Raw genomic sequence first — 14,465 nt, forward strand, 5'->3', positions numbered from 1 at the left:
CCATATAAAACACTCACTTTTTCTGAGACTACTCATATTTTCCCAGACACTCCCTGTGTCTCTGACAGGCCACTCAAGCTCTGTCCCAGACACTCCCTGCGTCTCTGACAGGCCACTCAAGCTCGGTCCCAGACACTCCCTGTGTCTCTGACAGGCCACTCAAGCTGTCCCAGACAGACCTATCACTGTGTGCCAGACACACCACTTGCTCTGTCCCAGAGAGACAATTCACTGTCCCAGACAGATCCCTCTCTGTATTCCAGACATAAATCTCACTGTGCCCTAGACAGACCACATGCTGTGATCTTGACAGTCCACTCATTGTGTTCCAGACAGACCAATCAGAGTGCAAAACAAATCACTGTGGCCCAAAAAGAACTGTCAAAGACTGATAATTCACAGAACTGTCCCAGACAGACCTCTCAAGTGTCCCAGACAATATGCTCTTGTTTTCTCAGACATATGTCTCATATTGTTCCAGATGGAGTAATGGGTGTCCCAACAAATTACCGTCCCGTTAATTCCCTATTAGACAGACTTATTTTGATACAGATAGTACTTTTTTTTACTACTATAACAATCATGTGATATCAAGATGCAACTAATTCATGAAATAACAAGTTATCACACATGTCTTATGATATCTATGACATGACACAAAAGGCCAGTTATGTGATAGAAGGGGATTTCTTCCATACATGTTCCAAGTTCCATGTTGACTAATCAAAACGTTACTTTTAAAACAATGTCATTTTATATATACCAAACAAAAAATTCATATGATGGTAGTACTGATATCCTTAACTTTTATTTTCCAAACTCCCCTTCGAGATCTCACTCATTCAGAAATTTGAGAGGCTTGAATTGTGTTTGACATGAACTTCTATTATTTAAGATTTGTTTGTTTTATCACATTTTTTTTTCTCATCTTTTATACTTTGGCATTATTTTGTTTTGAGAACCAATCTCTCAGTGTTGGCCCAATCTTTTTGAACCTGGGCGGCTTTGTTATGATGGTCTAAAGTATTGAACAATTACTGCTTTATTTTCTATTTTCATGCAGTCCAATATGATTGTTGAAGTTTTCATGTATATTTATGTTGAATTTAAAGAAGCAATAATCATGCTAAAAATAATGATGACAACACAAGATCAGATTAAGAATAGATTTTAATATATTTACGCAAAGTAATCAATGATCAAATACGTACAATAATATATGTATATACCTATATGAATACCAAACAATGACATTTGGTAAACATTCCCATTTATCTCCAATATCTGAAGAACAGATTCTACTTGGCTATGTACTTTGCCACTATAAACAAACTGATACAGTCAACATCTTTTCTATAAACAAAATTATATAAGTGTTGTATATAAATTACATTAATTTACTACTATCGTGTCTCCCAAATGTCCCTGTGAATTCTACCTAAATAACTCTGCCACAGCTATGATACAATATCGAAATAAAACATGCGAGATGCTATGGTAGAAAGATTACTTTTATCTTTGTAGTGTTTCATACCAGACAGATGTTGTAAGGGGAGGAAGAATGACTGATACCAATCTATATATAAATATATGCCATTTCATTCAGAATTAATTCTATCCAAAACTAATAAAAAAAAATTATTATACATTTACCATATATATATACAGGCTGACAGCAAGCAAAACCCTGGTATCCTAATATCCTTAACTATTATACCATGTTAGTCATTCACTAACACTGGACCTATTAGAAAAGCTTAAATTCATAATGTATTTTACCTACATCATTTTTCTTGTATCGTCTTTAAATTCCACTGATATGTATTCTTATTTTCCTTGATTTTTGTATGATAGAAATTATTCCTTTTCCAACTTTTATGAAAATCTAAAATTACGCAGGTATATCTTTATAACACATACAGATTGAAATATTGTACCAGTCCTTTATAGAGTTCGTAAAGAACATCTTAAAAACAATAAATACCACATCTTCCACACACTAAGAAATTTCCACTATTTTCTAAAGTGAGATAATTGAAATGCAGAGAAGATGCCTGCCAATAATAGAACAACTTAGCCATGGGCATTTACAGGAGCACAATATTAGCATAATCTATGTATACCTTAAATAATTTAAAGCATTTACATAAGCTCATTGTCAATATACAACTATAAATGCACTTGAAAAATGCAAGTGTCTGCAATTTAGTCATGAAGATTACATGTGTATAATAATCTATTAGACCATATTACAAATTACCTTAAATTATAAATTATGTATTATACATTTAACACGTTAAATATGTATAAGATGATGTAACACTGTCTTCAGGAATATAAAACCTGACAAAGTTTGACCATACAAAAATACAAAGGATCTGATGGTAGTTATTTGCTGCCTTGGGCGGAAAGGTTATCTGCCCTTAGTAATGATGCAAATGCAAGATGATAAATAACATTGATGTTATGAACTTTGACCTTAAAATGTATGATGATACTGGCCAAATGATAGCTTTAAATAGAAAGTTGGTCTGGACACACAATAGTATGTCAGCAATTTACTGACCGTCATTCTTTTATTCCATCTAGTACACAATATTGATCTTTCTTTCACTTTGCCATTACAAAAAAAACATAAATCTATGTTGTGAAAAGTTGCTAAACTGATGATGGAACACTAGGTATCACATTCAGGCAAAACACTGAGAGTTGAATCTTCTGATAAGAAAACTCATCTAGTAACTTAGTATTTTCAGATTGAAGTATACCCAAGATTGATTGACCATGTCTTTTAAAAAATTTTTTTTCTAACTGGGGAAAAAAAAAAGAGAAAATGTACACAGTTATTTTATCAATAATGTTCTATGCTAAGACTTATTAACTGCTTTTACTTATATACATGTACGATGTATCGAGGCTTAATTGTGATAAAAAATCAATTAATGCACTATATAGTATTTTCCTGTAGGACACTTACAGTGAAAATTTACACCTCACAATATCAACTTTGGAAACCAACTCGGTGACCTATAAAAGCTAGAAATAATAAAGAGCATTTAATACCAAATGCATTCAACAAATAATACTGCAGGATTCTGCCCGCTTTTGGTTCCCTTAAAAAGGCATTAACATACTGAAACTTTACAGTACATAACAAAATGTTAAACCAAAAAACAAAATAATTATCATATTTAAGTTTTTTAGTTCTAACAAAATAAGAAAACAATATTCATAAAAAAGTTGAAACATCACAGAATGGAAAGCCACAAGGCTCAGACGACAATACAAAATTAGCGTGATTCATATTATCCCTGAGTGAAACCAAAAACAACAAAGAAAAGCAGAACAAGACAAAACAGATTAAAGTTACTGAAAATAATTTAGTTTTCACAACATTTTCATATTCATTCACAAAATGGCTACATCTCACAAGTCAATATATCTCAATATTTTTCAGACTAAAAATCTTCACCAAACAAGAAAATTTGTGGTAACTAAATAATTCACAGTAATTCAAAAGCAAGACAAGAACTAAAAATTAGGAAATATTGTACAGAACCATTTTCTAATTTCTAAAATGAAATTAGTTTCAGTTATATTGTCAACAATAAAATAAAAGTTGGCCTTCGTGTGTTCTTTAGCACTTTGACAAAAATGTGCATTACTAATTTTGAAACAATAACAGTAGTTAAAAAGTTTCTAGTTTGCGTACTAGTAACTGTCTCCTCTTTTTGACAATCTAATGATACATACAAAGTCAAGATAAAATTTACTTTAAAAATCTAAAAAAACGAGTGGAAATTATTATTGTCAAATGAAACTTCTCAGGATTGTAAAACAGTCACAACTACAATGTTCATAGTTACCTTAATAAATAACATTTGTTTAGTCGTCACATATACAGAAATGTGTATCATAACTATCTATGGTCAAATGAAGACATGATTATTTTAAAACAATGAAAATAATTAATGTTCTGACCAATATTGAACTGATTCAGTTACAGTAGCATATTAACTCTGAACAAAATCTGTCAGATATAGGAGGTATACAAAGGATGAACTATATCTGTAATCAGTTATCCATATGTCTGACAATCTGAAACATTACAGTTTGATCGTTTGCTACTAAAGATTTCAAATTATGCTGCCCTTGAAATCTGTATAATCAGAAATTATAACAGTATCAAAAATTCCTAATAAAACATTTATTGATGACTGGAAAATGTCTTTGTTTTGTTTTGTTTTTAAATTACATGCAATTGAAACAGAAAATAAAAATTACAGCTTAACATCTTCAAAGAAGACTTTTGCACTATACATCCCATAAAATATTGTTGTCATAAATGTTTAAAAATTGCTGATGTTTGTAAAAATAATAAAACAAGAATATAAACTGAAAAGTTAACATTCTGATATACATACTGAACACAGTATGGAATACAATATCAATATTCACACTCTACAATAAAATGAAAATACAGAATTCGCTGATCTTAATTGTTACTGTATATAGAACATGTCAAATAATTGATGTATTCAGTGATAGCAGCACTAAAAATCTACCTTTTATCACTATCCAGAATGAAAACCCACCTTACCACAACATTAAGCACTTTTTTCCACAGGAATGTTCTGCAAGTTTTGATAGAGATTTTTTGCTTGCATTAGAGACAGACACAAAAAAATTTGGTCAAAGTGGGAAGAAAAATTACATATGCAAAGAAATTCTTCATTTTCTGGTTTCTGACTGTGAACATTGAAGTACTTTCATTTTACTGGTGAGTTAATGATAAAGTTTATATACAAAAAGATTTTATGCATACAATGAATATACACACATAGAGACACAGTCGTGTTATCCCCATTCTTCTGTCAACCTTTAACCCCTATTCAACCTCCACCCACCCTTAATATCATACCCCTAACATTTGTACAGTATAGTGCTAGTTACACAAACAACAATTAATCAAAACTTTTTTCTGAACCCTGATTTTGTCCAATAATTCAATAATTATCGTATCATTGTCCATACACACCAACCCATTACTTTTCCTTGTATGTTCAGATATGTGGTACATGATACAATTAGTAATACTTCATTACATCTACACATCTCACAATCTACAATTATACTATCTGAACATCATGGCTTGTCATCTTTGAATGCTAATAAGGCTAGAATTTAAATGTAAATGGCTCATGCAGATGTTTCAGATGAAACATCTACACTTACAATATTTATAACAAAGTGAATATATTTATTTCCAAAGATTATATGCACTTTTGCCAATTCCATAATCTAGTGGGTAAAAAAACTAATATTCACTTGCAAAAATATCATTCAAATAAAGATTCACAGACTGATTTTTTTTAAAAATTTGAATATTAAATTTGGTTTAAAACTTATATGGTTAAAATATTCTTTAAAAGAGTTCTGATCTCCACTGTTAGAGCAGTGTCGATAACTGAACACAAGCAGAGTGTAAATAACAATTACACCTATGATAAAGTTATTTTCCTACTGTGTATGGCTACATACTCTCTCGAACCCCTCACACAAAAACAACAAACATAGTATACATGTCTCAAAATCTTCACAACAAAATACATACTAAATCTTGATTAAATATCTAGATGGCTATCATGTTATACCCAGCGTTGGTATGGTCCAGTGACCATGGGCTGGGGGTCGATCCACCGCGTTATCACCGAGTCAGTGGTGTGTGAGTCTGACAATCCAATGGGTACCTCCCACATGTATTTGTACTGAGCTGCAGATGTTTCCATAATATCCACTTTCTCACTCTTCTTCACCTTTTTCTTCTTTCCGTTTACAGTGGTTGCTCCATTCTTGATAGGAAGATCTGGGATCTCTGAAGATATACCAGTAGCTTCCTCTTTTAATTTTTCAAGTCTCTTCTGTCGCATGGTTTCCATCTTCCGCTCATACTCGTAAAAACCATGATGAGGAAAGTTGAGATTTTTGTGTTGGTAGAAGACTAGACTTATTCTGGTAGGCGCAGCACGATCTGGATTACGAAGTCCTGTCGTGGCATGAAGTTCACGCTTTGCCACCTCAAACAAAACAGCACCATGTGACAGGGCAATAGCTACACCACCTACTGACGGATCAGTAAAGGCATTTTCATTGTACTCCATTTCACATTTAACCACAGTGGGGTCCAATACAGCACTATCAGGGTTTTCCTGGTTTGGAAATTGCATGCCAAATCCACCCAACACATTTGATGACCCAGCCATATTAGGCACTCCAGCCATATTGGTAGGAGGCACATTCAGCCCAGCTCCAGCCATGTTGGAATGTTGTTGGTTAGCATAAGGCATTGACTGGAGACTATGGCTGTGAGGTGTTGTAGAGTTATCCCCCTTAGATTGATTATTGTGAGGTAGATTTGATGGAAAGCTGCCTGTCGAGTTTGGACGTTGTATGGATGGATGTTTATGAGGATCTTCTTCAAACTGTTTTGTTCTGGTTGAAACAGCTTCTGACAACAGATCAAGAGGGGATGCGTTTTGCTTGGCCAATGGCACAGACGGACATGACCTTTGACCTGTATTATCATTGCGATGTTCTTCCTGCTTTAAACCACCAAATGAGGATGCCAGTTCTTGTTGAGAACCAGATTTTGAGAGATCAAGTTCAGCTTGCTGCCCTGGTCGAGGTTGGAGGTCACACTGACCTTGAGCAATATTAGTTGGAGCATTACTGGATGAAGAGTTGGTAACTGGTGGAAGTTTGTCTTTGTTGACATTCCAAGAGTTGAGGAAACTTGGAGGAGGGAATGTACCATAGGAGTAAAAATAACTCCAAAAAGATTCATACAGATTGGCAAAGCCTGGCTCAGATGACAGGGACATCATATCCTCATAAGATATAAAGCTTTTGCCAGCCAAAAGATCCCTGGGGTTAGGCCCTAATGCTTTAACACCATCTTTCTCCCCTGAAAATGATTCCGGCTTTGATGCTGCATCATTCCCTGAAGACCTGGAATTCTGTGAGTTAAAGTACATATCTGACAGTGATTGCTTGGATTCCTGAGAGTTACCTGATGATGGATCTTTATTAAAACCTTGAGAGGTTGAATTTGGCCCAAAGGCTGGTTTTGGCCCTCTTTTTCTTCCAGGCCCTGGGCTGTTTTTGTCTTTCTTTCCCTTCTTTTTACGACTTGGAGTGAGTGGAGTTGAGCGAACTCTCATCTCCATAGGGTAAACTTGTAAACACTCAAGAGAGCCATTCTTGATCTTTTCCACCTGTGCATCACGACTTCCATTCTCATCCTCCAGGTCCATGACATACAGTGGAAGCACATGGAGTTGTTCATCATCAGGTTTTTCCAGGCCACGATGTTTTGTCAGTGTCAAAACCTACAAAAACACCAATGTCAACACATTCAACTTCTCTGTCATTTTGCTGAACTTAAATGTAAACACCTGATCAATTCAGAACCAATGTGAATATAATGCAATCAATAATTAATTCATTTCATCAAATTTTTTATTCAAAAATTTCATATAGATGGAGACAATTCATAATTGTTTACAGTGTGACTATTGTTTCATTGCAAATTTTGGTATCACAAATTCAATCTGGGTATCAGCTAAATCCTTTAGTCTTTGTTGATCGGAATATTAAATCATGATGTTTTGTAAATTAATGACACATCTCAGTCTATCTCAACACTTGTTCCACGTTTCCACTAAAGTATCATAAGATCTAGAACTCACCACTGTGCTGCCATTATTCATGTTGTGAAGATCTTTATGGGCATGGGCACAAAAGTCAACACACGCAGTCACCCCTGAAAATGGTCGACCTTTCTCGTTACCAAGACGACAATCTGACCCATTGCTCTCAAACTGAATCTGTCAAAAGCAATTATAAATCAAGTTATTGGACACTCACAAATATAAAATATATATACCAATATCTTGTTAATGTAAATCCGAGTCATTAAATTGAGAAACCTTTGTCCCAGCACAGTACAGGTAAAATATAATGACCCAAGGCCACTTTAGTAATCACATCAACGTTTTACGAAAGAAAATTTGTCTTTTAGGTCCAAGGAATTGAAAAAATGTAAAATGATTTCTTTGGTGGGTTTATTACAGTGTCACAGATATGGTTTGCTTGCTGGGTTTTTTGCAGTGCCAACAGCCAGTTATTTTCAGCTTGTGTCCTCATGTAGAAGATGGTGGCTACCTCACTGAACAAAATACAGGAGGCCTTTATCATGCCATCTTGAGAAATGGGACAAAGTGTCTAGTCCAAGAACACACCCATGACAGCACAAACCATTCTGTTCCTCAGTTTACTGGGAAACAAAAACTGCCACAAGTAAGGAGGGTCTGTTTGTGGAAATGATGTATAGTTACCTGGTTATGGTAGGCACTGGGTGCCACTTGTTGATAAACTGGTGCTACGATAGTTGCCAGCTTCTGCAGTTTATCCTCCAGTTCAGTCTCCTAAAACACAATATCAAACAATTCAAGACATTATATACAAAGTATTTTTATTAATATGAATAACATTAATGCAACTTTTGAAATTCTGAAAATACTGCTAATAAGTGTGATTTACATGAATGAATATCTATAAAAAAATTAATATGAAAATTCATCATACCTGTGATGTGTCTTTAAGTTTGAATTTTCTTGCTTCTCGACTTCTTGCAAATTTACACCCATTAAAGTACATACTCCAGGAACATCCAAATGAGAATGAGGCTCCTCTTCGCCTGAGGTTTATTCCCTGACATGCACACGTTTTTCTGTACGGGTAAATGATAGAATTAAAAAACGGAACTATTTATTTGTCAACAAAGTAATTACCACATCACAGACAAATATTTTTTACTTTAACACTATAACTTTTCTTCTTATCTACTATTCTGAACGTGATTTTTATTGCATGAAACACCTGTTCTACCAGGTGAAAGATACATTGTAAGTAAAGGATGACAGCTATGTAATGGTCAGTTATAATACAGATCACCATGTGCTGTCTGTATACTAGTATAGAGTTTACTTGTCTTACAGGGCGATCACAGAGGGTTTTCTTCTATTACATCATTTGTGAAGTAAAATTATTGATTCATATTAATCACTCTTGCTGGCTTGGATGTACTCAAGTCAGGTTCTTTATGCTGAAGAAAATCTGTGTACTAAGAAGAAAACACATAATGTCAACTGACCCCAGTTGACCCCATACCTTTTCACATGAAAGGCATCACTGCTGTATCATCTGACCAACCTGTGTTTTTTACTTTTTATTTTTACCTTCTTTTCTTTTAAATACAGTTAATGATGATTGCATCTTACACTTGTGTAAATACCAAAATGATTTATAAAACAAGTTTAAAAAGCATGAAATGAGCCTTAGGCAGACCTACCAAATTACTCTAATATGTTATGCAAATTTCAGTTAAATGATTAACTGTTAAAAACATGGAAATCCCATGTAGACTGATGCAACGGAAATTTTAAGTTACCTGTCATTTGTACCACATCGCCGCTCTGTTTCAAAACCATATTTGGTAAGAGAGGAGGTGAGGTAGCTATATGTGTTGTCAGCCATCTCAGAGGGTATACCTTCCCAGGCCACAATCACAATAACGATGCAGGCAGAATCACAGAAATGGCCCATCCTGTGTCGCACCACACATAAGTATTTCTCCTCCTTGCTGCTACGCCGGATAATCTAAGGGATAGAATATATCATAACTCTGACAAGTGATTCCAATAACAAACACTTACCCAATGCCAAGTTTTTTCTTCATTTTTGTGTGTTTTTTTTATTTGGTACCAATTATTTTCTTATTAGGGAAAAGGACTATTTTTTAATACTAAAATATATACAATGTATGGGGGGATTCTTAGCAACCTTTCGAGTTTAATGTGTTTGAAGGTGAGTTGAGTACCTACCCATTTAGCTATTGGACAACCTTGTGTACTTTTGCCTTCACGACCTGTGTAACGGATCTTTTCTATCCTTATGGCTTTACCACTTACTCCAGTTCTGAAAAACAATGGCTTTTAGCTAGATATGTTCCTTTTTACTTCATTATCCAAGTATTCAGACTGACAGATATTATACCACAAGCTCAAATTTAAACCACAGAGTAGTACTGTTCTTATACTTTCTCAATGCTATATAGTGCTACTATTTTTCTCACAGTTGAACATAGTTCTTAAAGTCACCAACCTTTTCTCCATCATTTCTCTGATAGCTTGTATACTGCGACCAGCTCCAAGCTGTGTGTAGTAAGGCCCTTCTTCTTCCTCATTTGGTACATCTGGTGAAAAAAACCCAAATTATATCCAGGGCAATTTGTCATCTTCAGAAAAATGTGTTGTCATTATAATATTTTGTTATCATTAGAAGCAAATGTTCTTTCACACAGTAATATATATGTATCTATGAATGACTATTATTTTTATCATTATTATTATTACAGTCTTAACCCCCCCCCCCCGTCAACCCTTACAGGTCATAAGGGTCATCAACCAGTGAAAGGCACAGCAATCCAATAAAATAACATCAAATAAACTAAAAAGGTAAAAGTCCAATGCTGAAAATCTTAAATGGTGACATTATCACAAAAGATTAAAATATTAAGTCAGAGTCTAAATATAGACCAACATCTTTCAGATAACCTTGAATTTTATCAATCTCAACAGTTTCAAAAAGGGCCTTTAGACTTGTAATGTTACAATGAAAACATTCTCGAGTAGACAGAAGGTCAATGCAGTCCAATAAAAAATGTTTAAAGGTGAATGGCTTATCACATCCTATGCAACACGGATTATCGTCACCTTTAAACGTCTATCTATGAATGAAATTAAGTCTACATTAAAAGCAAACAGCAGGTATTTTTCACAGAAGTCAGGCAACACACTATGACTTTCTCTATTTATTTAATAGTTTTCCACCTATTTCTTTTGGGTATTTTTTCCATCCTCAAAGAAAGCAAAAAAAATTGAAATCATCAAAATTAACTTTCACAGGAGTCATCCATATCATAATATGATAGTAAACAAAGGAAAAGCAAGAGAGCTTGATTGTACAACAAATCCAGAATTATTGAGGGTGAATTCATATCACCGTCCTTAGGAAAATAAGGACACGATAACAGATAATAGCATGCAGTCTGGCCTTTGTTGCATAGGGACTGTACACTACTACAGTACACGAGTACATGTATGCACTTACAATCAGGTCCTTTACAGCCACACTTAGGGATCGCAATCTTGATGTTTTTTCTCAGACGCTCCATCAAGTCATCCTCCTCATTGGTTCCAAGCACAGTATCCTTTACTTTCTGTACCTGATCGGCTGCCCAGGCCAGGTGATCCACCTTCATACCATCTGAAGGAGGTGCACCATCATCTTCACAGTTCGACCGAACATCAGACACACCATTCATATGACTTCTGTTCAAGCAATTCTCCTTTTCTGCTTCCCTTGCTAGAATATCCAACCCACCAAATTCCAACTTACTGTCTTTGTACTCTAAGTCTTCCTTCTTACATACAATTTGTTCTATATTTTCAGAGACACCCATCGTACGAGAAAGCAACTTTTGATCAGTTGGGGAAAGCTTTTGGTCTGAAAACTGACACTTTCCATCCCCAGATACAGCATTTCTTTCATCATGTATAACACTTTGTTGGCCTAGATGGGAGAATTTTTGGTCTTGAAACTGAAATGTTTGTTCTGGTTTTTTCCAATTTACAACAGAAGGCAATGGAGTCTTTAATTTTGTACTATCCTCAGAAACTGAAGATGTACTACAGATACTACTACTGGTGGCAGTAGAAATTGGTGACAGACGAAACATTGGTCCAGCTCGACTCTCCACTCCACTACTACCTTCATGGCCATCTAGGGATGATGACAGCTCTGGAGACAGAGTTCGTAACTTATTGCTACACAAAGGAGAATATCTCATTCCCAGTTTGTCACAGTTGTTACAACAAGGAGTACTTCTACCATCATCTGGTTTCTTCAGGTTTTCATCACTTTTCATTGACTCTATAAATTTCAGAGGATCGTAATTTCCACCTATGAAACTGTTATGAGAATGACTTTTAGAATGTCCAGGATAGTTCAGCAGTTGACTGTCACTGACTCCGCACTGATGACGTTGTATTGTGTCAAAATCTTTTTGTGACGTTTTTTGATTCACATGGTCATCAATCTCTGGACTGAGTCCTTCAGTATTCCGAGACTGTTCACCAACACCCAGTTCTGCCCCGAGACAGTGTTCAATGGACGGTAACTGTGGAGGCGCTAACTTTTCCTTGTTTATTTCTTTTGGCTTCTTTTTCTTTGGGACCAATCCAACATTCTCACCATCCATTACTTTCACTTTCCTTTTCTTAGTTTTTTTCTGTTTGCTAGGATCATTTTCAGTCTTAAACATTCCATTTTTCACTTCATGATTCAGAAAATCATTATTGAAATTTTTCATTAGAAAAGGATCCATATAAGGAGGTGCAGGATAGAACTGGTTAGGATATCCCATGCTATGATTGGGCCCGTTATTCAGGCTGTCATTCATTTGTGACTTCTTATGAAGGCCGTCTACTAATTCATTTGTTGAATGTTGCTTAGTACTAAATGAAAATTCTGAGGAGTTTTTGAAAGACATCTGTCCAGGAAAAGGCTGATTTTTATTTTCTAAACCATTTGGGATGATTGCCTTCTTTGGGTTCATACTTGCTGACCTTGACACCATGTCAGTCTTATCTGAAAACATATTTCCAGGGAAACCAGTTCCTGAAGGAAGATGGCCATTGAGTTGTGGATGGCCATGAAAATTCATGAAACTTTGAGCACTATTTGGTGGTATTTTGTTTCTTTCGAATGGGTATGATGGATATTCCTGAAAATGTGAAGCTGCCACTTTGGGTTTACTTGGGTCACTGCCATTTGGTCTTTGACTTTTGTTAAAAGCAAACTCCCCAGCCCCTTCACTTTTACATGTAGTCTGGTAGTTATGCCCGGGATATGTTGCTTTCTGAAATACACAAAACATATAAAGGTGTCATTTTGTAACTTTCTCAAATTCTGTTCAGAATTAGTAAGAAAAAATTAAATGATTAAGCTACACATTATAAAACACGGACATGACATATCTGTTTCCTGTTTCCTTAATGTGTCTAGATGCTACTTACACATGGAACAGGAAGTTATATTTTAATGGCTTGTGTTGTAGATCCTTACTTAGGCTAATGTTAATAATCCTTCATTGCAACACAAAAGGTCTGACTCATCAAATGTATATATAAATTTTCTGTCATGCATGAATGATGAAGTATACTTATTTATTCAACCTGTTATGCTCTGTGAATGGTAAACAGAAGACCCAGACAGTGTAATTGAAATGCGTATCACATGGTTTTATCTTGAGTATGTCCCATTTTGGAGCGATACATTTACTAAGTACCATTAAAAATAACCTCAAACATTAACTACCATTATGCTATTATACTAAAGTGCTATTTTGATTAAATTTATCACAATCGTACAAGGCCCTATAGAACTTTGTTAGACATTAAGGGTAGCATATGGTAAAATTTGACAGGAAGTTTTCGCTAACCAAGATGAGAAAACTTAAGAAATTTTACATCTGATTAAATCTCAATCTTCAATATTCTAAATATGGATTCAACAATTTAAAAGTACAAAGTAATATAAAGGTTCCTTGTCTTGTCCAATACTGGGAGTTTTATCAAATTAGGTGAAATCCAATAGTGACTATGTAAGGTAACACCTGTGATGATCTCCCAGTAAATATACACACAATGTGATATACCAGCTGATATATACAATCTCTTATCATTTCGTAAAGTTGGGAGCATGTTCTAATGATATTAATCAAACCATATACTTTCTGCAAGTATTATTATAAACGACTTCGGGTAAAGCAACAAAGATTCTAAAAATGTACTTAATCGATAGATGCAGTAGTATCATACACTGTCAAATCAATGATAATTTCAAGTTCTTTTATCATCTATCAGGGCCTTCATCATCAGATCCTCCGCCAACAAAGACAACAAAATGTTACACATAATCACCATGAATAAGATATCTTTTACTGTACCAAGTATGTTCAACAATATCCTATCTTAACACTTAACACACCACTGTTTTCACAAGGCCAACTAAATATAAAGTGAACATTTAAAAACAAAAGGACTTGTGTACCTAACATTTAAGTACATGTATGTAAGAGATAAAGTTTCACATTTTGTTTCCTGTTTTTCGTTCTCACAACAGCTTTGGTCTTACGTTCTCAGAAGCAAATTTAATCCTTTGAGCCATAATCCTTTATAGAGAAATGTATAGTAAGTATATGTATAAATCTAATTTTGCTGAGAACCTGTTTTCCCTTGTGCCTGCCAGCACTGGCTGTCCTCACTCACCTCGTACACAAG

At 34.8% G+C, this 14,465-nt stretch overlaps 1 protein-coding gene across 1 annotated transcript in view; it reads right to left on the reverse strand.

The window, feature by feature from the left end:
• Positions 1-1,152: 1,152 nt before the first annotated feature.
• LOC132560122 (uncharacterized) overlaps positions 1,153-14,465 on the reverse strand; it is a 32,566-nt gene continuing 19,253 nt past the window's right edge. The window contains exons 3-10 of the mRNA XM_060224771.1: positions 11,233-13,042; positions 10,225-10,315; positions 9,945-10,038; positions 9,512-9,720; positions 8,647-8,791; positions 8,397-8,486; positions 7,749-7,886; positions 1,153-7,388 (exon numbers count right to left, since the gene is read on the reverse strand). Of these exons, the coding sequence (XP_060080754.1) occupies positions 5,649-7,388; positions 7,749-7,886; positions 8,397-8,486; positions 8,647-8,791; positions 9,512-9,720; positions 9,945-10,038; positions 10,225-10,315; positions 11,233-13,042 (4,317 nt within the window). The 3' untranslated portion in view covers positions 1,153-5,648. The remainder of the gene's footprint in view (positions 7,389-7,748; positions 7,887-8,396; positions 8,487-8,646; positions 8,792-9,511; positions 9,721-9,944; positions 10,039-10,224; positions 10,316-11,232; positions 13,043-14,465) is intronic.

This window comes from Ylistrum balloti, unplaced genomic scaffold (genome assembly GCF_031769215.1).
Source record: "Ylistrum balloti isolate Yb309-2 unplaced genomic scaffold, AGI_CSIRO_Ybal_v1 Utg371016, whole genome shotgun sequence".
NCBI classification, from domain to species: Eukaryota; Metazoa; Mollusca; class Bivalvia; order Pectinida; family Pectinidae; genus Ylistrum; species Ylistrum balloti.